Source organism: Bombus impatiens, unplaced genomic scaffold, assembly GCF_000188095.3.
Source record: "Bombus impatiens unplaced genomic scaffold, BIMP_2.2 scf_0166, whole genome shotgun sequence".
Lineage (NCBI taxonomy): Eukaryota > Metazoa > Arthropoda > Insecta > Hymenoptera > Apidae > Bombus > Bombus impatiens.
This window is the reverse complement of record NT_176585.1, coordinates 928637-953017: the sequence shown is the minus strand read 5'-3', so window position 1 is coordinate 953017 and position 24381 is coordinate 928637. Positions and strand designations below refer to the sequence as shown.

Sequence of the window (24381 nt, the reverse complement as noted above, 5' to 3'; positions counted from 1 at the left end):
ATTAAAAAAGACCATTATTTGCTTGCGATAACGAAAACCGATGATCAACGCGTGGCGTTTTATTAAAATTTTTTAATTCGATCTCCTCTTTCGTATAAACCGTGATTATGACAAAAAATTATCATTGTGTTCTATTCTGGCGAAGGTGACGCGACTGTTCGATCTTCCTAACGTTAGAAATTTTTTACATACGAAAGATAATTCATCGTTGAAATCGAAAGACGATGCTTGACAAATTTTCTATCGGGTGGTGTAACAAATTTTCTTGCATTTCTTTGAAAAACCCTCAAACATCGTTACTTCCATTTAAGAGCTATTTAAACAACGATGTGTGCATTCGTTTGTTCCACTATCCCTCGCAAATGGAGAAAAGCTCTTGCTCTTTCATTCCAGGTATCTTCCTTAGTCGTATTAAAATATTTTTACTTTAATTTTGGCCGCGTTTGGGAAAAGATTCATTCGATTTCGAACACATCAGGCAACGAAATATTTTGATCGTCGTTCTTGAAATAATTCTTGTACCAGATTACCGCTACAAATTATCATGGGTCAACGATAACCCAAGGTATCATTGGCTTAGCGTTCCATTCTTCGATTTCGATTTCGATGCAACGTATCGCTCCTAAGGGTAGCGCCCTACCTTTGAAAGAAACCACGACGTTTATGGAATTGTAGTAGCGTCGTAAGTACTCAGATTTCCATGACAAAGGGCGGTTATTTCAAGAAACGTAGGAAACGAAGAAATTTGAAAGTCCACTCAGCGTACGTGTCTGATTTTTGTTCGGTACATCTGCGATTTTCCTGTAGATTTATGACGCTGTTAGCTTCCTTCTCTCGATTCTTCCATTCTACCGTCCGCTTGACCGGTCAAAAATAACGTATCTATACAGCCAGTCATAAGTATCTATCCGTTACATTTATTCGATAACAAATTTATCAGCTTCAACAAATTCCATTTTATTTAATATTTTATATCGCAAGGCAGATACGCCGCTGAAACGACAGATTTACAGCGAAATAACAAGAGGATAAAAACCGACTGTGTTATTGAGAAACGTAAAATAATTTGCGCGTTGTTTTATCGAGATACGAAACCTGTACAATATGAAATATAAAGCGTTATACAGCTCGGGAATACAAATCAAATTTATATAGTTTTAGAAAAAGCAGTGTCTAAAGCCGAGAATATCGGATAAGATCGATGATAATCGAGCTCGTCTTCGAAAAGAACAGCCGAGACGAGATGCTGGAAGCCGATATGAAACCGGAATAGATTTTGCCAGAAGAGACTATCTATCAAAGATTATCATCGAATTGAACGAGCAAGTTCGCGAGAGGGCTTCATTTATCGACGAAGATCTCGTAATTATTAAATTCTTTAGGAGAGATTCTTTAACAATTTAAATGAGACACTGCAACTTCCTCTGGGAAGGTTTAGTTCTTCAAGTGGAGAAGGCTGCTCCGGTCTGCTAATGAAAATCGAAAGGACGCTTGGAATTAAATATTTCTGTCGGCGCTCGTTTCGCTGCTATAAGAGGGTTTACGAAAACACGCCGTTATTTAGGCAAAGCTAATTAAAGTATAATTATCCCAAAGTAATCAGCGAGTATGTTAAAGTAACGATGCTGTTCATGACAGGTAGATTTCCTTGGGGAAGAAGGAAATTGAACGAGAAACGAATTTTTCATGCGGTTTAGGGCTTTCCGAAAATATTACGGTCGTGTTGGGATAGGAAAGCAAGTCGTCGAAGATTCATCGACGGGAAACCGGAGTGTTTTTCCTTGATGAAAAATGGATTTCCATTTGTACGAATACGTCACACATGTCCACCGTAAACGCTGAATACAAGGAATCTATTTTTCTTCTGACAACGACTCCTGCTAGATCGTGTCGTGGATCAATCTAATGTTTCCCTGTTGGATAGAGATTTTTAGGGATCCAGGGGAACGTGATGTATCGTTCGGTGGATATCGTTCGGACGATGAATTTTAACGTAGTACGTTTTATTAACCTTTGGATAACGTAGGAAAATGACGGTGAATTCAGAACGATTTAGCAGATAATTGTTTTCTTCGTCGTTAAAATTTCTTGCATACTTGGTACCAGATATTTCCAATTTTTGTAAGAAATATATGTTAACGATATGACGATGTTTTATGTTCAGAATGAACAAAAATACGGTTTTTCCAAATTATGTTTTTCTCCGAAGAAGTATAAAGGTGAAAGGAATAAATGATTAGAGGAATGTACAAGCAGATAAATGGAGCATGTACGTTGTGTATTAATAGCCAACACTCGGAGCGTAGCGGATCGCGGGTCGCCATAACGTTAATAATAATCGCGTGAGATACGCTGACATTTTAGATGTTATGTTTACAGCAGTGTCCTGGTCTTCTTCGTGCTATATCGTAAAAGAGCTACCATTCCACTTCGAAAATGACTCGGAGGATCGTAACAATTTTCATAAAGAATTTAACAATCGTTATCATTTATACTATAATTGGTAAAATTAATATTACCCAGTTTAAAATTGAACAGTCGTGCGATGCATTAATTCTGAACCGACCAAAGCCAAGTATTACACGAGATATCGTATAACTTGAGGAGATATTAGTTTCAGCAAGGTTAATGCTATAAAAACTTACTGCTCTCCAATGTGCAATTCCTAAATTAGAGTGCCGGCAATAAAAGCTTGGAATTGAATTTCGCAGATAGTAGAGATTCGCGAAACCGTAGAAAATAATTCACGTACGAATGCAATCTTCGATCGGAATGATCAAACGAGAAGGGAAACAAACGGGTAGCATTGTTAACAAAGAGCGGAAGAGCGGAGATTCGAAAGAACCAAGAGAGAATATCGAGGTAGCGCCGTAGAAATCTAATCCGAAAGATAATTCAAAGGCGAATTTATCTCCGCGAATGGCGTGCAACCGATCATACGTGACTTTTGACGTATCGGTCCGGTTATCGGTACGAAATTTATTCTTATCGAAGAACGAATAGCTCTGGTATAAACTAGCCCGGCCAGGTCACTGGTAACGAATGTATGTACACGTGTAACGAATGTTTAAATTCGAATTGTAGATCCCTGTCGGCCGGATGACATTTGCCTTTGAAACACTGTGAATTTATACTCTTTGCCCGTTATCTCGTCCAGTCACAGCAATAGACCCATTAGTTAATTGATATAAAATATTCGTTGGGACAGACGATTTTACATGACAGTTACTTTCTCCGTTCTACGTATTCTTTGTGTTCTCTCGCTGGTCGTGAGGATTTGAATGAGAAGAAAAAGAAAAAAAAAAAAAAAAAGAAAGGAAAAAGAACTGAAGTGGACGCGTTATCGCAAGTTGAAATTTCCATTCTAGCTAGAATTAGCGGAACGGTCATGGTTCTTGTGAAAAACGAACATTAATTAGTAAAACGAAACGTGGCACATTTAATTGCGCTAATTTGGGTGTAGATAGGTCCGCTCGAGGCGCAACTTCCTGCGTTCACTTTTTGTTAAGCCGTTTCGTTAATGGTGACTTTCAAATTCAAAAGCTTCGTTTTTCCATTTTCCCCTCTTTCGTTTCTCTTTTGACTTCTTTCTCCTTCGTTCGCTCTACGTTCCATGCTGCTTCCTGGGCGACGAACAAAAATTGTCGCGAGATCTCGTCTCATATCACCGAAGTTTTTCCACCGTCGTTCGAAACTGCGGCTCGTTGATTCGCCGAGGACGAGCGCTACTGTAAAATGATTCTCTCGTCTACGTTGGTAAAGTTTTTTTTACTGGAGAAGGGTCGCCGCCGCCGACGATTCCCCTGGAAATTACAGTTTCACGCGACGGCGGGATTTGAACGCGATACCTCGATGAAAAGAAGTAATTAGAGTTATTTCGTTTCTGAGCAGTGGATAAGAAAGGAGGCGCTTAAAACGCGAGGGAAGATTAATTAGCCGCTCATTTCGGATGAATAACTACCGCGGTAAATAGGAAAACAAATGTAGCTCAGCGAATCGAACGTTTCATTTCTCTTCTTCAAACGCGGATTAAAGCGCTCGAGTTTACAAAGTTGCATCTTGAAACGGGTCCAACTGTTACTCTGCTTCAGCTTCGAGCAACACAATAACAGCTTTCGAGTAAAACCAGAGTTTATGAATCATTTCGAAATTAAACATTTCAAACGCTTAAATTCAATCCTTCGATGGTTAAATTTAAATCACTGGATCCGAATGCCCCAATAGTCGAATCCGAACTTTCAATGGTCAAATTGAAACTTCGCAATTCCCGCTTCCAGCTACTAAATTTAAATTTCTAACGATCGCATTGAAATTTTTCAATTCAACTTTTTAATGGCCGACTTTCAAACTTTTGAATTAGCATCTCGAACATGCAGATTCAAATTTTTACATGGTTTTCGGGGATATGGAAATTTTTCAATCCTTAAATTCTACATCTTATAATTAAGATAATTCCGACAAGGAAACAAAAAAAGTTACCTGTCTCATTTCACATGTTCGTGAAGCAGCTTCAGGTAAAGAAACGAACAGCGTTACACGTATCGCGATATCCACGTTCGAAACTTATGGCTGAACCGACGATTTCGTAAAATCTCAAGAACGAGGCTACGACTACGTGTTGATTAATCAAACAGAGCGTGCTTGATCGGAATGTTATTTCATTGGAAATATCAGCGCGTAGGAACGGCGCTTAAACGCGCGGAAAATATTGCCAACATCGGCTTCTAAAGCGATTCATCGTTCAGCCCGTTTGAGAGAAAGCAAATTTCCTGAACACGCGATAATTGAATTCGTTTGGGAAACACCGTTTCTACCAGTCCAATTTTACAGGTTGTAGACGTGTCTGCGGCTATCCGATAATATTTTTTAACCCGACATTCGCCACTTCCAGTCAGCTGGCCAGCTCTGCCCGTGCACATTCATCGTTCCGTATTTATTCGGGCGCAGCTTTTCATTTTCACGCGAAAATTGAATCGTCTAATTGCGTGCATCAACCAGTAAACGATTAACCGTCTATATCATTTCGTCGTCTGTTTTACTGTTTTTCTTTCTTTTCTTTTCCCTTCGATCGAAACGTTTCAAGCGTAGGCAAGAGAAGAAAAGCGAAAACGGTGGCGAGAATTTAATACTTTAAAGAATCATAAGCCTCTCGGACGAAGATTGATTGGGCCTAGATTCATTTATTCGCCCGCCTCGTCTTAATAACTCGGCGAAAGCAGCTGCTATACCATTATCCTGGCAAACTTTCGGACGTTCCTTTTGCTTTGAGAAACGGCCGTTGATAAGGATCTAACGCGAGATTAGAGTTGTAACGAAGGCTCATCAATAATCTCGGCTGAATTTCCATGGCATCGATCATCGGGACGAAGCGAAATTTTCACGGCAAACAGTATCGCGAATCTGAAATTCACCGTTCCGTTCTAATAAAAATGTCGGTAAAATTCCACTTTAGTTAGGTAAATGTTTTTCTAGCCGTCAATCCCTGTTTTATTGAATTTTTAATTCACAATCATTCGGGCAAACTAGGCTGCAGGGTTATGGATTGCAAAACAAGCATAACGTACATGTAACGTGTGGTTAACGTTTCGAGAATCGATCGAGAAATAGGAGAAGAGCTTACCTGGTAGACTGTGACCGCCTTATGGCGGCTTCTTCCGGTTGGGGGCCCTCTCTATGGGGGCCCCAAGTGGTCACACCCGTCGTTCACCAATATCCGGCGCTGTGACAGCTAGAAATCAAATCACCACTGTTAAACGAGTCGTCGCGCGTACACGGAACTATGATCACGTAACCACCAATTCGACACGCGATACAATCGGGAAACCGTGGTCATTCTGTTTGTTCTCTCCCCCTCCTACCCATACTATATGTTGTGTTTTAACCATAAACAAATATTTCGACGATTCGGCGGAAACTAGTGAAACGAGAGGTAAATATAAGTTGAAGCGTTAGGTAGAATGATTCGAGTAAGTGGATCGTATCAGTATGCGGCCAGGCGGGCGACCAGTTTTAAGTAGATGAGACGCATTCCTGGTCAGACGCGATTGAACGTTAATCCATTAAGGACTTGTCAATCTCATTTGTTTGTCTAATCATAACGTTTCAAAAATTCTTTCAATATTTCTTTCATTATTATCTCTTCTTCCGGATAGAGTTTACAATTTTACGAAGTGTTCTAAGGATTTTATGATTAACTATTCCCCGTTTAATTTATACAATTCCTTTCTGTGTTTCGAATTTGTGCAGCGGAATTTTTCAATGCATCTATTTGTTTCATAGATTTTTCGTATCTTGCCAAAACAGTAATTTACGCTTTCTGCATAAACTTCAGTAACGTTTGTAAAATATACTATTTTGTCCGTTTGATCCTGAATGGGCTAGATCAAAGCCTTTCACAATGATCGTATCCAGCGGATATTTCGGAATACCCGTATGATTCCTGCAACGAAATAAAAGTGCCTTCCACTCGGGAAGTATCTGGCGCAGAAATCACTTTGCCAATGAATTACCGATAATTCAGGAATCAGCAATTTCCTTGGCGAAAGAGCGGGAAGAACAGTCGCCACGTGGGGATGATCTCATCCCCCTTCATGCTCCAACTTTAATCGCGCCTCGCTCTCTTAACCTGGACGATCCTGTTACACCACACTCACCCAACATTCCAACATATATTTTTAATCGTAGTTTCTCTCTTTCTCTCTCCCCCTCCCTGTCGCTCTCTTTCCTAATTATTCGAAGCGCCAACACGAAGAGACACGCGTCGACACGGTTTCCCAATTTAAATCGCACGCCGGATCGATTGCGTCTCGCGAGATCTTCGGCACGGCCGTTCGGAAAAAGACACGGCGAAACGTTGGAACGACGAAGAGGAGCGACGTGGAAGGAGTTTGTGGAGAAATAGAAAAAAGGAAAATGGACGAAGGGAGGTTTAGGGTGGGTGAATGGGCGGCCGCGGCACGGAAGAAAAAGCAGAAAATGAAAGGTCGTGTCGCGACGCTTGATGAGGATCTTTTCCTCGTTGCCACGGCGGTCGTGGAGAGCGTGGAAAAACTGTAGCGAGAACGAAGCGAGTAATTGGACACCGGCCGGCCATATTAGAGCACGGAGAGACAGACGAAGATAGTGGGATCGAAGGACGGGACGTGAGAAACGCGGAGAAGGAATAGAAGCTGCGCGAACGCGGAGCAACGAAGAGAAGGGAAACCGGACGGATAGAGCGAGAGAATGATAGAAGGGAGGGTTAAAAAAGCGGAAAAAAAGAAAGGCGAATCGGATAGAAAAACGACGAAGAGGGAAACGGTTGGTCTAACAGGGGTTGGGCTCGTGGAAAAAAGAAAAGAGAGACGAGACGAGAAAAAAAAAAAAGAAACTGGCGAACGATCGTGGTACGTGAAAAGCGGCTGAGAACGAGGATAAATCGCAATTAAGCGCACATCGGGCCACGGATGAAAACTAAGTCGATCGTGATGTCGTTAAGTTGGTCAGAGAGAAGCGATACAGAAAAAGGGAAGAGTTATCTGCTGCGCTGAGCGGAAAGCTTGCTCGTGGAAACGAGCAGTATGGAGTTTTTTAACGGCGTAGAAAGATGAGAAAACGAAGAGGCAGAGACGTGGACGAGAGATCACGGCGGTGATGGGAAAACCGTTCCAGTGTCTCGAATCCGGTGGTAAAAAGATCGAGAAAACTGAAGTTCTTCTCGCGGTGATGAAAGCCTCGAGTTTTCTCTATCCGAGAATCCATTTCTAAAAGAGTCTATCGAGTGTCTGCCACCAGGGAGAATATACACATAGATGAAAAAGGAAACGTTAATAAGCCGTCTCCAGAGACAACGAGGAAAGGGAAAGATGTTGTAAAATAATAAACAGCCCGGGGCAAGGGACACGCTATGAAACGGTTTAGAGCTTGGAAAGTCGAAACTTGAAATACTACGAAAACCCCTCGGGTACAGAGGAGAAAGTCCCGACTTTCGATACGTTCGAAATCCCCGAGATTTCCCAGGCTTCCCGGTCCCGTGCGTCTCCTGTGGGATTCGTTAAAGGGAGTAGGGCCGCAGCGCGTAAACTCATCACCACCGTGCACCTTTCACCGCTTTCACTCTCTTTCTCTCGCGCTTTCTTCTCCTCGCGTTTGCACGATTCGCGTGGCAAGGCGTGAGGCGCGCGGGCAAGCGTTTCCACGCCAATGGTAGCGCGTGAACGAGCGTGCGCGCTGGGCGAGCGTGTGCATCGCCGGCGCTGTACCGTTTTAGTAACGGAGCGCACCGGTGCGCACCGGTGTGCATTATCTAACACTTAAAATTAGACGGCCGATGGCGACGGCGAAAAGAGATCCTCTCTCGCGTCCGAGCCTCGGGTCCAATCGCGGATTCGTCGGTTTCTCGCGTAAGCACCAGCTGGTGTAGGATATCCTGGCCGGAAGACGGAACTAACGTCGCGATGCACACGAGTACGAGAATCGAATTCTTCACTCTCGGCACTTGATTCGCATTTGATGCAATACTATACGATATCACACGTGATATACTTGACTGAAATTTCTCTTTCTCCAGTCTCTTTCTCTCTTTTCCTTGCTCCACTCTCTTTCTCTCTCTTTTCTTCTCCTTTTTCCAATTTCATTCAAATATTTCTCTTTATTTCTTTTTTTTTTTTTGTTTTACGATCAGTTGGTTGCCCGGTTACGCTTCTTTCGTTTAATCAACAGTGTCTGGAGTAAAGAAGGCTACAACAGTATCAGTAGCAGGCACTTTGCAGAAACTAGGACACCAAGAGATGAGATAATGATACGCGACTAGGTTTCCACGGCACTGTGTGTATACAGACGCGTGTGTCTAGCGATATTCCGTTGCCACGCTTTTCTCGTCACCGTTGTTTCGCGCAGGTACGAACAGTGTGTGGTGTTATCGTATTGATGAGGGGGTGATAAGGTGCCCGATTACGAAGTTATACGAGACGCACCGCGTTCGTCCGGGCCGGTTGGCCGCCCGTCTTAGAGTGAATGTCTTATTAGTTATTTCTGGCTAGCTACTTCGCCGCTCTGTTCCGCCGCCACCTCTTCCTCCCTCTTCGTCGTCTTTTCTTGATCCTCTGCCCGAGCTTTCGCACCCCTCCACCTGCTCCCGTTACTTCGTCCATGCCTCTACGGGCTACGTCGAGTTGAACACCGTCGATCCCCGTGCACGCCAATGGCGAGGTCCTCTTCTCAGTCATCTTTACCCCCTGTGCTGGTCACTTCGCCGTCGAGGGCACTTTTTTCTCCAACACCGTCCTTGAACTTCGACCACCCACGATTGTTTTCAACCTCACCGTGGCATTTCGAAATTTGCATGCCATCCTCGCGACCATCGTGGATAAAAATGGATCGTTTGGTTGAGACCGAATCGCGTTTCGAAAGTGCGACCAGCGTCTCGTACTTGGCTTCCTCGTGTCGTTCGTTTGACTACGATTTCGCTTTTGTCGATCAATACATTTATTTTTATTTTTTTTTATTTTTTAGTGACGAATAACGATCGTTCCGTGGAATTGTTCGTAATTAACGGTGATGTCTCTGGACTCGTGGTTGTTGTTAATTTTTGTGGACACGGCGATGTTCGAATACTGGTCTTGGTAATAAGTTCAGGACCAAACGAAGTAGTAGCAACCCACCTGGTGCCAACGTTGCGTTAACGTAACATTTTATTCGCAGCTGTTTTCAATTAATTTAGACCCGTGTACTTGTGCAACGGCAACAAGTTCGGTATTAAGGGAATGAAATTTTACAATTTACTAGTTAGCTGATTATCTGATTTAACTTAAAGTTGTAAAATTCTAACTTGTTGGTTTGCCGATAATATCAGTTTGTTGATCGGTAAATAATTGTCAGAAAAAGCCATTTTCCTCTCTGCGATCTTTATAAAACGGTGAACGCGGTCGATTAGCCGGAAATCATCGAGAACCCTTGTTCTTCAACCTCGTCACTCGTGCACCTTCGACTTCATTAAGCTTCGAGCAGTTCCCGCGATTTTAAGATCATTTTTTTTTCTCCCTTCTCCGAAGCCAATTCCATTGTCCAACTATTCTTCCTTCGGTGGAAAGAAAATTTGCTGGAAGTAAATCGCGACAAACACAACTGCAACTTTCGCTCGATTAAAGTTCCCAAGATTTATCGCGTCTTTGGAGATAAGCCCGATCTTTTAATATCCTCTGTGTCAGTCGCTGGGCCATTTAGAATGGAGAGAAGTTTTCGTTTCAACCGCGCCTCTTTTTCGTCGTTTTAACCTTCCTTTCTCACTGATATATCCCGTCGTAGCGATGTTTTCTTCCAAATACAGACATTCTATCTCACGTAGAAGGCCAGTAGCGAGAGGCAAAGAGAGACGACAGAATCGTTAAAGCGACCGTAATCTATTGCCACCAACGAAGAAAGGACTTAAAGATGACAAAGTGGGTACTCGCGACTTATAGGACCTACTAACGATCCTAACATATCCATGATCTTCATCCTTTCAAAACCACGTTGTAATAGATGACGGAATATCACACCGCCTTTCCACGAAACTAGTTTCCCTTACACACACTGCCAAGTGTAACCTACTCGTTACACGTTTAAGCTACACTGATTAACTAAAACTAACGGCTAAATGATTAATCCGAGACGTAATCGCCGTTGACTGTCGATCAATAAACGAATCAAAATTGATTTGATATAGACTTACAAGCTGACAGAAACTATACAGAAACTATACAGAAGCGTAATTCTCGTGCGAGTTTTAGTCGAATCTATTTTCAATTGTCCCGACGAATCTCGACGAGTGAAACTCGTCCAAATGAACACGTAAACTATCGTCGTATTTGAACATTCGATACGATCCACCTAAAATCAACTGGCGATTCACACTTCGGGAATCTATGCTTCGATTTTCCATCCAACTTTTTCTATCTTGTCTAACCGACAAACGTTATAGCTGTTTATCTTTCAAGGAGAAATACTTGGCGATCTTTTCCTGTTGGTCAGAACGATTGCATAACTTGCGTAATTCATCGAACGGCGACGCAACAGACGCGGCAGGCTCGCGGTTTTGTTTTCAGCGAGCTGGCCACCAGCGATGAAATATCGACGGTCTGCTCTTGACTTTGTTTCGAGGCTGACACGACGATCTATCTTCCGATTCGATACGATACACCGATACCAGCGACGCCCGCAACGTTCCGCGTCGCGTATAGTTTGCGGTCTCTCGCCGAACGCATCGCGTCCTGTTCAAATGACAGAATCGTAATTAAATGTTGAATTATTATCGATTCGACAGCCACGCCATTAGTCCGAATTGTCACGAAATTCCGTGTCGCGTTCGGTTTACTGTCGTCGGTTAAATATCAACGACGAAACAGCCAACTGAAATTTCGTTTCCGTTATGAAAACCTAGAAACGTTTTCGATCGCGAAATTGGCGCTCGATATTTTGGCCTGGCGTTGCTGTGCATCGGACCCCGTTATCCCGCATGTTGAAACGTAATTTTAAAACGTTTATTCCGTTATAGACCGCGCCGGATGAGAGATTTCACGGATCGTTTTTTGGAGCTTCTGAGTCACAAATGTACAACCATTCTGTCTAAAAATAAAACTAACCGTTAGATGATCAGCAGAGAGATACAATCTTGGTGTGCCGCTTCTAATTTTAGGGAGAAAACACGCGATAGAGATTAACAAAGTTGATCTAGTCATCTTAAGAAACTTTCAACTGAATAAACATGATGTGTGTTTGCATGTTCTTTGCGTGCTCTTTGCATGTTGATACTGTATTTGAATTCGCTTTCTGGCAGTCGATTGTATAATGACGCAAAGTCGTGTAACATTGATCTTGGCATTTGGGATTGTCTCGGAAATTCGAGTCGTTTAAGGAAAGCAAAATTTCTTCTTTATCATCGCGATAGAAAAATCTACGGGGATATTTGAACATTTCCTATGGGAAACTTTTATGAATACGTTATGTGCGTTATAGGAAACTTTGAAAAAATCCATTAGCACTATAACGAGGACACGGACGTCGTGATTATATTGGTAACATTTAAAGTTAATCTGAAGATATATTATGAAATATCTTTTAAGTTAAGAATTTTCAGACACGAATACCTTAAAGTTTTTATATGAAGAATAAAAAAAACGCGCTTTTTTTTATAAAAAAAATATACAAGATCAATTTATAAGAATACCGATGATTTTGGAATGTTGTAAAAAAAATGACCTCGAGAAAAAATTCTTTCCACTATATATCAGAAGATTTTTTCGGAAATTCCACCTTTCATAACGTGAGAATCTAGTGTTTAAATTTCTATCCAATTATTTGCCACGGTGCTGATAAATCAATTTTTATTAATCGATATTTCCGCCACTGTTTAATCCATGCCACGATATCGAGGACGAAGCAAAGCAAAAGGAAATTTAGTCGAGACCGAAATAATTTCCTGGCCACTTAACGGGATTACTGTTGCAATTTCAAGATGAAGTCCCGCTTGTGTGGCTCATTAGTTGTCTACTCGTATGCTACGATAAATAAACGAACTCAACGTGACTCACTAGAGAAATGCTCTGCGGGGAAAATTTTCTAACGTTTCCAGTCATCCTCCCGTCTATCCCAGAAACCAAGTTTCATTAGAGATGTTAATTTCATAAAAAAGTAGAAGATACAAATCTGTAGATTTCTCTTTTCTTTTTGATATTATGACGAATTTTTTAAAGTTATTTTTTCATCGTTTATTCCCACTGAGTTTTATTATCGTCCACCTTCGAACGTATATAAATCACGCGAATTTTGCATTAGAAATTCCAGTCGGGAATAATTTATACGTTATATGCAGTTGGGATAAAAATTCCCTGTGGCGTGACATTCAATTTATCATCGACAAGGAAATATTCATTCCGACTCGGAATTTCAGTGTACCGCAATTTCCGCGTGTGATACTTGCGACCGAAAGCAGTCTATTCTGTAAGCTCGTTGGTTAGAGCTTCACTTTTGTAGTTAACTTTTGGAATATCTGCTTTTACAACGATTCGATATAAAATATTTACAAGGATTAATGGAATATGACGTATGAACGTGACAGGGGAAAAATTTGATTTTTTTCTTTCAATGTTGGTTGTCGAGGAAAAAGGTGAATTTTAATAAAAGGAGGATCAAAATTAACTATGTCAAATTATCGTAATATTTTAAAAATTATGAGCAGGATGGAAAAACATATATATTTGACAGTATAAATTCTGGTAATACGTGATTGATTAACGACGTAGCGAATTGAGATTTACAGGCAAAAAGCTCGTCGAAGCTCGAGAAGCTAACGAGCCTTTTATTATTCTATTAAGAAATTTAATTTTCCCCTCTCTGGTAAAAAAAAAAAAGAAAAAAAAATACTAAAATGTCAAAATGTGAAATGTCACTGAAGTGCGTAATGACGAAAAACATTTTTCGTTAATATCGTGTGGAACACAATGTGAAAAAGAAACGTAAAGTACAGGGGGAAAAAGAATGGGATTGATCGTTCGATGGTGGAGCGATTTGTAAAGCGCTGCAGCTAATTTCACGTCATCATTCTGCCACGATATCGATCGATGCCGAATACTGTGCCGATAAATCACCTTTTGCCCCGAGAATTCTCAGTCGTGAGTTTTATCGTCTATTCGTCTGTCGTCGTTGAAACGGCGAAATGAACCCGTGGACCACACGTTCCCTCGTTTTAGCAAATTTACCAAACTGATTTTCTCGCGTTCCGCACGGAAAATTCAGCGGAAAGAGATTCAGGGATTTTTCTCGGAAAAACCCGATCGTCGACCCTTTCACCGTTACTAGAAATGAGAAGCGACAGGAGAGGGAGATCACGCGAAGCTATGAAATTAGACTATCCGAAATAAACTTACGGTCGTCTTACTTCGTGCAGAATAATAATAATAAAACAAAAACAAAAAAAAAATACAATTTTCTTAAATCTTTCGAAATGGCAGATAAGATATTCTACTTTCTAAGGAAGGTGAAACATTGATCAAGTAACATGACCTAAACGAAGACTCTTTCGATTCAACGAGCCGCAATTATACCGACGATCTCATCGCGAATCCACCTTACATCGTCCTTGCCATACTCATTTACGATTCCCGATCGATAATCGTTCGTCTGTTTAACCAACAATTCCTGCATTCGCTCACGATGCGCATCGAGGTGTTTTTCATTCTTCGAGGGTGTAGAAGAATGATAGGAAAATACATCCTGGCCGGCATCTTCTCGGAATTCTTTCGAAAATTGCATTTTTTCACGCGAGGAAAAAATTCCCCGGCTCCAGGCCAGCGATAGTTCTACGTGGAATTCCTTGGCTGGAGAAAGGAAAGATAAAAAAAAAAAGAAGAAAAAATGAGAAAAACGGGGGAAAAATAGAGGGAAAGAGGCGTTGGAATGTTCGATGCTTTTTCTCGCGGTCGAAGGCGCCAGTTGCAGTTTAACATTATCGGGGTTTCAGTCGGTTCCTGTATTTTGGGAATTCTGCAAATTTACGACTGTCGAGAGGAAGCCGGCGGATTAATATCGCCAACTAATTTCACGGGAGTATCGATTGCGCGTGGGTCAAGAGAAGGGAGGCGCGATGGGAAAGTTAATTATTCGTATTTGCGTTGCCGCCGCCGCGTACTATCTTCTTTAGAGAGTTTGTAACTTTTATTAAAAGAATAACAACTTTTAATAATCGTCCGAGGTAAGGACATGATCGAGCGATGCCCGTTCTCTCTGCGCGCAACATTCGTTAGCCAAAGGATAATTAATGAAGCGCCCTCGCCGTTACTTGCCGCTTACGCGTATTAACTGAAAGTTAAACTCTCTCGATTTATTTCAATTGGATGAAGTTGCAGCGCGTTTTGATACACTTCAAGAACTAGCTTTAGATTTCGTGTATCTAGTTTCCTGTTCAACGCCATTAATTATCATGTTTCTTTTTTTTTCTCATTGAATAATACAGTGGAAAAGAAGTCAAGTACGCTTTTGATTCTCCGAATCTGATATCGCTTCGTGTGATTGTAAACAGGTGAATTTTAATGTATGATATTACATGATAATACGTCGAAGGATTTTTATATTTGCCGCAATATTTGCGCGAGATGGTCGGGAAACATCCCAATTGTCACGGCCCTGGCAGCTATTTTTGCTATCGTCCGCGTGATATTTATAACAACAGACTTATTTCACCGTCGACACGACTCCTATCTGTCGTGGTGCTACGGACCCTTGCGTTCACGTTGAAAACACGCCGCCACCTCGTAATCGTTCCAACCACTTTTTTCCCCCTTTTCTTCCAGGTGAAAAGTTTTCTTGATAACGCAACCATCTTGAGAATACGATAAATGTTAAAGCGGCTGATTCCATTGAGTATGGAAGTTTATTATCGTAATGTCCGATTGTTTAAACACATTTGCCATCTCCGCGAAATATATTCTCATTTTTATGTGTATCTTCAAATTTGTTTGAAATTTTACCAATATAATTACGATAATGGAGCCTCGTAACGATGCTAATGGTTTAAAATATTTCGCATAATGAACCATTATGAATATATCATATTCATAAAAATGTACAAGCTTTTGAGCCTGTACGTATTGCTGTTATTTTTATAGTTTAAAGCAGAAAAGTAGGGAAAAAGTAGGGGAAAAAATGTCGGTCGCTTTGAGCCACGGATGCCTGGTTAATTATTGTAACAGCCTGCTTTCAAAAGCGGCTGATTAATCTTGTCTCGCCGCCGAATCATCGTTATGTCGTGTTGTTAATTACTATCGAGTTACTCATATCTCTGCCATGACAGAGTTATGTAATTAACAGCGAATGACACGCGCTATCCATATTTTTCACTCGTGTCCTACTACATTCTGCGTCGTTCTTTCGATTACTACGACTCCATTTTTTAGTTTTAATATCGTTTCCTAAGGTCGTGACGAGATTTATGCATCTATTTTACGATCAGAACAGATTAATATCGTCGAAGAACAGACGCTGGTACGACGATAAATTAACAATCGGGCAGTTTATCGAGCGCGAGTTCGTTTATGGAGAATCGAGAACCATCTTTCATCTTATGTGCACGCGTAAACCAGCAAAATAATGTTTACCGTGATTTTTGCTGACTTTTAGAACGGAATTCATGATTATTCGGATACTTTGGTTGATGTGTGACGATAGTATGAAAATTTTATCAGGATGCGTAAGTTAGTGGTTAATTCATTACTACTAGAAAAAGCGATACTGAATATTCTAATGAAACGCGTAGACTTAACAAATAAATTTAATTATCTGTGAAAAAAACATGATCCTAACACGAGGTATTACCGCATATTATCGCATATTAATTTTTAAAAATCTATTTAATTGCATGAGAATATTGCACGTTAGAATATTTTACATTATACGTAGCTATGATAACAATAAAGTCCTTGCAGTTTTGTCAATTAACAAAATATTTCCATAAGAATCTTAAACTATTACGTAAGATTAAACGCTTGCAAACGTCGATTTTGTCATTTCATATCGGCTTTTAAAAGTCAATTTCTGTTATGTGATTATTTCTGTCGTGACATTACGATAATTTCAAAGAATAAATCCTTGCAGTTCGATCCATCCAGTTATCCATAATTTTCTATCTGTCAAAATATTGATTGAAAAAATAAATAAATCTGCTGATAATATTAATGTTAATATTAATGTATATTCATCGATTATACGAGCTATTATTTCAGCTAACCGCTTTGCTGCTGTGTTTGACTCACGTATGCATGGAAAGGGTAATGTGCGGTGTCCCATATACGTATCAGACATTACCTCACTATCTCGTCGTTCTCGCTAGCATAATGCCGCAATCATTGTCCGTTCTTTGCCACGAATTCGATGAAAATTCATTAACGTGGATATTTGCGAACAAACGTCCGCGTAATCGAGATGTTCTTCAGCTCGGTTCATTAATTTTATAACGTTGAATAGCCTGGCGACTTAACGACTAACCAGTTTTATGGAACAAGATTATCACGTTGTGCGTCACTAAACTTCTTTCTATCAATTTGTCTTTCTCGTTGGAAAAATAACCGTGTTTACTTTAATTAAAGTGGATAACACTATGTCGTGTTAAATACTTCTGAAGATCCTAATTCAATTTACGAGAATCGAAAACTAAATTAAACCTCGCTTTCTTCTCCTTTTCGACGAGACAGATAAATATTCTAGAGCCTTTCGTTTTTCCCCGACAGACTCTAATTGTATTTAAAGCGAATCATTTCCAAATTAGTTTGATAATTAAATATACGTATCGATATTTTTCTTCGTTACTATTGTTATCAGATTAAATCACGCCGTATATGCGAGTTTTTTTCTTTAGGAGAAACGACGATTGTGATGCCGTAAAATAACTAACTCGTTAACAAAAACAAATCTCCTCGGTCTATCGTAGAATGCGTTACTATCTGAAACATCGTCGCACAAATACGACAGAGGATTCGATACAATTTTTTGCATTTTTTCTCCATACACACTGTGTATTTTTATGCGTTACGTATACGCTGTATATTTTTGCAGGTTCGCAAAACATGAAAAAATATATCGAATCTTGTAAATTTTTCCTTACGATATTCAGAGGGTGGAAAGGCTTGACGAGGGTGATATTTGTCACGAACATCAACTGTTTTAGAACGTGGTTACAGGAATTGTTGGTCATTCGTTTGGAAACTTAGTTCCCTAGTTTCTCCTGCGTCTCTCGGTCATTAATAACACACATCACGAATTGGCAGGCCAATGATCATTAATCTAGCGGCAATCCGCGATACCGAATGCAATGCTATACCAGTTACACTGAGACTGGAGTGTCCCATAAACTTGATCGTTCCACCGAAAATCGTTTTGACCAATCGTCCGATTGTCACGGCTATATTTCGTTGCTTTATGGTTAATCAAACCCCCTTGGAACATTCACGGAGCACATGGGAAATGATCGTTCTCGTTTTTCAGAAAGAGGATCAGGATCAGGAATTGCCACCGGACGAGGCGAAGGACATTCGAAAGACCAAGTCGGATCCGTAAGTTTACCATGGAAAATTCTATTTTTTTTTTTTTTTTTCGTAACACCTAAGCGAACAAATTTACATTTTTCTTTGTTTAGATTTCTCGTTTATTAGAGAAGGCGTGCGTAAATATAAACAGTCCACGTATAAATCGCGTTTACTTTGGTTTAGTTTCGTCTCGTGAGTTCAGCGACTCACAGAAAGTTGTTATATAAAACGTTTCGAAACTTCAGTGGTGCTATAACGAGACACGACTGCCACCATTATAATGGAAAAATTTGAAAAGAATCCGAGAATGTATATAAAAGTTACAAGATATTTAATGGAAATCCACATATATTTCGCAGAGATTACAACAGTGTTTAAATAATCTTTAATATTCAATGGAGCCATTTGTAACGCTTGTTCTATGTCTAAAGTGGCTATTTATGTCGTACAATAAATTTTTATTGAACATATGTTTTCAGTGTCTTTTGCAATTTCTATTTCAGATTAAGATTTCAGATCAAATTTCGTCACAAATAAATATAATTACGACAGACGTGTCTCGTTACGGCGTCAGTGAAATTTCAAAGCGTATCGTACAGCACACGTGATATATTCGTAAAAGCGATCGAGCACTTTCGTAAGCTAGCCGACAAATGTGGAAATTGAGGGCCTAGAAAAATACCAGCAAGAGGAAAGTGGCGTTTGTGCGTGCTACTCGTGAATCCGATCTCGAAATAGTTTCATGATCGCTGAACCGTAATTTTAGTCTAAAGTGTAGGTTGTATGACGCAAATCGAAGCTGTTAGGAGAAACAGGAAATCGTCGCGGGCATTTGCCGATTTCACACGGATTCTTTCTAATTACAGAACATCTTTCTACGTTGTTACGCTGAGTAAACTTGTGCAATGTTTTATCTAACCTAATTTGACCAACTTTATCAGCGAACGTTTCATTTATTTAGCTTGAATCAGTGTGACGAACAATCTATTCGATGATAAGATGCGAGTTCGTTCATAACACTTTCCACTTTTTAAGTATTCTGCATTCTTAAGAGCAACGCTATAAATAGGATCGTTTCTATTTTTGAAATGTAGTTATTCTCATCTGTTGACGTCATCGGTGCGTTAATATTCTTACCTGCTCCGTCATTTGACGTTTCATCAAGTTATATTCATCGCTTAATTTTATTCGACCTTGCTAACGAGATTAACGAAAACCTTTTGTGGAAAAGGAAATCTTGCTTCTCTGGATCTTTCCTCTGTTGGTGTTATCTTGCTTCTAGTAGAAATAATTCCTGCAACTGGAAAGTTTTCTTGCCATTAAAAGCGACGGAAATTCATTTGAACGAAGAATTATAAATTCGTGTTTCGGAATTACTCGTTTCACTTTCTAACTATAAAATTAATCCAATTAATTAATAGCTCGCAATAGCGGGCGCGTGTGTGTGACATTATTCTAAAGGTACGTCAAATTAATAATTCCCGATCGATATATTATATAATAGCTTCTTTTAGCAGGGTCCTTTTATTTAATTCTAATGAAACAGATTTTTATGTTCTACGTCGAGAAATTCGTGCATTCCCTTGGAAATTAAAATTCAGCTTTATTCCCGTGCTATTCTTTTGCCTTAATTAATTTTTCTCCCATTTTGTTATACTATTGATTTTATCAATCAATTCTAAAAATCGACCGTATTCAACTGTTTTATTCAGAATATTCCATTCTTCAGTAAAAGCTCATTTCAGATAATATGAAATTTCCTTTTAATCGGCAAATAAACTTATAGCTGGATTTAATATCGGCATTTTTAGCAACAAATATAATACATACATGTGTACAATTTTATATAATTTAGTATATATAATTTTCGGCAATGATTTAAGGCTTTGGACATTAAAGATTAAGAACGCGATAAATAATCGTATTGTGGGAGAAGAGCACGATTTGTTCGTTTGACGCAAACTTCGCTATGTTTGAAGCAAACGTCCTGTATACGAACTTTCCACACAGTTCGCACTGGCTTCGTTGTTTGCACAATTCTTTGGACTTGGTCCTCGAACTGCTATTTATTGCCACTGTGTAATCCGTACACCTCAAGCTAAGGGATACTTTTTCCCTCTTAGAACAAATCTAAAAAGTTTCGCAATATCTCGCTAACACAAATTTATTTGTTTGACCCTCGATTTGCGTCATGCCCTTTCCAATTATTTTTCCAATTATTCGATAAATATTATTCAATTGATGGGAAAATAACGTCGATCTCGTGAATATAAGAACGAATCGATTTACCTCAAGTTACGATTTTTTGAAAATACGAGAAAGCACGGAATTTTTCCTCGGTGATTCTTGCTGCGAGAAATTTTTTCTTAGTTTGCAAAATAGAGACTGGGGCAAAAGATAGACGTTTCGACTATGGAGAAATTGAAATGACATAATGCGTCGAAATGGCAGGGACGTGGTGAGGTCTATGGAGCGGATATACGCCGTACCATCGGAAAAGCTGCGTGTCTGGTCTATTTGGCTCACGAACATCGGGGAAATTGCCGACGAATGGCAGAAGTGGTTACGTGCTCACATCGATTTTGTTATAAGGCTCGCGGAAGAATTGCAGAAGGCCGATGAAGCCTTGAAACAGGAGGAGGTAAGTTTTGTTCCGTGTAACGACCTGTTCCGGGTCAGACCGATCTTAGATATTTATGTCAAAGTGCGATGGGACAGAGGGCGATGAGAAATGGACGCCATTACACGCAATGGGGATTCTATTCCGAAATTCATTCATAGTTACTTACAGTGAAAATATAACCGTTCATGAAAGTATACATTTTATATGCATTATCTTTCTACGTTACTTACTCCTTTTATAAATTGAATTTCACGTATCAAAATCAAGATACAAAAGCCATTATTTCCACTACATTGTTTAACATTATTCAACATTTATTCAACACAAAATTTCGACACTTCGATTTATTAGCAATAGCAATTTAATGTCGTTATCAATATAAGCAGAGTTAGGTTTGCTTACGATTGGAATTACCAATAAGAGAACAATTTTGGAAAAATTGTACTAGGTTACTACTCGCATTCGTAGAATCGATCAAGAGCTCGAGTTCGTCTGGATATCGTTCTTCGATAATTTCCAGCTGACAGAAAAAAAATAAGGTTGTTTGGTCGCACGTTCGCCAAACGAATACGACGAATCGGTTATATCTTCGCTGTAGATATGGCAGAAGTATCGTTAACAAAAGCCTAGCTAGCCATTTAAACGAACGATACGCGTTACGAGCCAGCGTAAATACCTTGGAAAGTCGTGAAAGCTCGCCGAATGAAATTCCGACATGGCGAGCGTAGCTCCGGCGACGAATTTCAAATTTCCAACGTAAATTACAAGTTTAGCTATCGTGTTCATATCGAAACGGATGGACGACGATCCCCGGCAGAGATTGCCGATGAAGTACGGGAAACTTTGTATACCTGTCCCGATGAAAATTCATCGACTCGTCGCGAACTTGTGTTTTTTTTTATAACAGGCGATGATGGCGGAGCTGTTGAAAATTTCATCTTCTCCCCAAACAATATCGTCGGTTATCAAATTTTCCGATTCCCTTTATCATGGATAGAAGCCGACTGCGGAGAATCGGCAATTCGCTGGCGCGTCTAAACATCGGAAATTTAATTTCGTCAAAGCTTCCTCGTGTTCCTAGCGAAGTTAAAGCGCACGGAGGAGCGTGATTTACGCGAATCGCATCTAGTCGCTTAACCTTGAGCTTTCGTTATACTGTACGATATGAAGGCAACGTTGTCTCGAAGCTCAGGTGTTTGTGCGCTTTTTCAGTCTGTTTGCCGGAGATTTATACACGACGCTGCATGCTTCAACGGCGAGGGAATGCGTTTAAATCTCTCTCGGCCATCGCACACACACAGCCACATACACACACACACACACACACACACACACACACATACACGATTTTCCCGACATGGTTCTTGTGAGTAACTTGGCGAGAGAAAAATGGAGAGACAAAGAGGAGAGATAGAAACTTATCGCCGTATAGCGTTTAAGAACGGTCGCCTGTCTGGCAGAAATGTCATAATTTCGGTCATTTTTTATTACTTAATTCTGTTTCTTTCTTTTCGTGTTCCTACACACGAATATTCGTAGACACCGTTCATGAATATATTACGCGTAATACGCTACATTTTGAAGTTTCATTGGCGCGGTAACGAAACACGATTGTTATTATTATACTGTTAATACCTGAAACACGAGAATGTACTGTAGAAGCTACGAGATATTTAGTATACTATTTAAACATTCAATTATCCATTATGTTAATAAACATCGATATTCGTTTCGCTAAATGAACGTCCGCAGCAAATGTTTTGTAAACTGTGTATTATATTTCCTGGTCGGTTTCAAATTTGACCAAAGTAATCGTGTTACTCGTGTCTCATTACACTGCTAATGAAGTTTTAATACGTTTTACGTAACGCGCATAATATAGATATATGCATAAATGTCTTCTACAGTACGTACGTATTCGAATACTTATAGAAGTATTGTTTCCTCGTATGAGAAACAAAAAATGTAACGTGAAAAATAAATACAATTAGAATAATTAAATAGCAGATGATATTAGTTTCCGCAGTATCCAGTGACTTTTTCGTAGCGAGGTAGTCGTTTTAAAAGTTTGTACGTCACAGATACACACACACACACACACATATATATGCATGCATACATATGTATATATCGCTGTGTCGTTTCGCAGGGGCGGTCGACCTTGAGGACAACAGTTAGTCGAAACGGTGGACGTTGGACGATGAATCGTAGCTCACTGTAATATATTTAGTCGGGAGTGCAATGGGCTGGCTCGTGTTTTAATAAGAGAAGCCAGGCCGTGGAAAAAGTCAGGGCCACGGTGAACGTATTAAAATTAGGTCGGTACGTCAATGTAAAAGTAATGAATTTTAACATGGAGGATCGCGTGACTGGTTGATTGACGTCGAGATAACCTCGTAAACAGAACATGGATTGATTGTATCGAGCTCTTTGGCTTAAACGCATTAACAGAAACCGCAAACGATTAGCAGTTCCGGCCTAATCGAAAGCGAGTATTTGCAACGTAACTCTAAACTGTCCGCCGATCGATGTATGCAGTTCGAGGCAACCGTTGCCGTCTCACGTTTCCCTCGTCTCTCAGCTGGCAGGAAGATAAGCGAGTTTAATTTTCATTTTAATATGCATTAATCGCGCGACGTTTTGTTTGCACGGGCCAAACTTCCAAGCCATTCGTGTCACGGCGAACGAATCGTTCTTCTTTTTGCGTTCTTCCATCCTGCGACCGGCTATAAATTACATCACTTTCATAGACATAGTCCATAATTCTACCATCTGCGTTTAAAGTTTTGCCGAACTTCAGGATTAGCTGAGGGTAGGTTTTGCTTGAGATTTCGCATAATCTGGGGGAATCATACGCGTCGAAGTCGAGGGTTAAGCGGAATTTTGAAGAAAATGAAAGGGCAAACCGTTCGATATGCAAAACTAGTTCCTCGGTTTTCATTCACCGGTTTTTATCGTGCAAGTAGAAACTTTTCTCTCGCGTCCTACAGATTTATTAACTCGCACTGCTTCAGGCCAGGGCCCAGGGGAAGCAACATCTGTTTGTATACGAATGTATATACGATAGTTTATGATAATACACCATCGTTCGAAAGGATCTGCTTCGCTAACTGTACACTTGCCTTTATCTTTGGCGAGATGTATTTTAATTACAAAATTAGAAATAAATTCGACTGCAATGATTCTATTCTTTGGAATTATCATTGCCACGCATAATGGAACATTACGGTGCGATGAAATTATTCTTTAAAGGAGTATATCACGATGAAGGTATCGCATGTAATTGTCAAACCTGATAGTATCAGATTCTCGTGGAAGTATTTCATTACTTGACAAACTCTTTCACCGTTTAAACGTCTCATTTTTGACGAACGTATTTTAATTAGAAAATTATTCTTACGTATATAAGTATAATTAAAGATAATTCCCAGATTATTTTATTTTATTTTGATAAATCTGCAGATTTACTCAATGTTTCTAAAGCGTCTTAATACCCATAGTCAGTAGCGTGTGTCAACTATTCGGTCAGTTCGCGTTTACCTTATTAAATTTCCCCAAAAATCTACGATACTTTGTCTCAATTTTCTGTTGGTAGGATGGATACCAGCCAAGAATCGAGCCGAGCGAAGTCGCGGCGGATCAGGAAGAAGAAGAAGTTCCTCGTCAAGTCGAGGATTTTGATCAAGGTAGAAGAAGAATAACTTAATCGTAGATGTCTATGAGTTC

At 40.0% G+C, this 24381-nt stretch overlaps 2 protein-coding genes across 11 annotated transcripts in view; one reads left to right on the top strand and one right to left on the bottom strand.

Moving 5' to 3' along the window:
* The window catches only part of LOC100746052 (RING finger protein nhl-1), a 58133-nt gene extending 49024 nt beyond the window's left edge, over positions 1-9109 (bottom strand). For 4 of the 10 annotated variants that reach the window (XR_004461251.1, XR_004461249.1, XR_001102108.3 and 1 more), the window contains exons 1-2: positions 8955-9109; positions 5621-5728 (exon numbers count right to left, since the gene is read on the bottom strand). The gene's annotated coding sequence lies outside the window, so the exon portion shown is untranslated. The other 6 variants (XM_033319557.1, XM_012382723.3, XM_012382724.3 and 3 more) reach the window with 2 other exon arrangements.
* LOC100745934 (FK506-binding protein 5-like) overlaps positions 1-24381 on the top strand; it is a 53654-nt gene that overhangs the window by 22350 nt on the left and 6923 nt on the right. The window contains exons 5-7 of the mRNA XM_024365984.2: positions 17992-18059; positions 20484-20673; positions 24251-24341. Of these exons, the coding sequence (XP_024221752.1) occupies positions 17992-18059; positions 20484-20673; positions 24251-24341 (349 nt within the window). The remainder of the gene's footprint in view (positions 1-17991; positions 18060-20483; positions 20674-24250; positions 24342-24381) is intronic.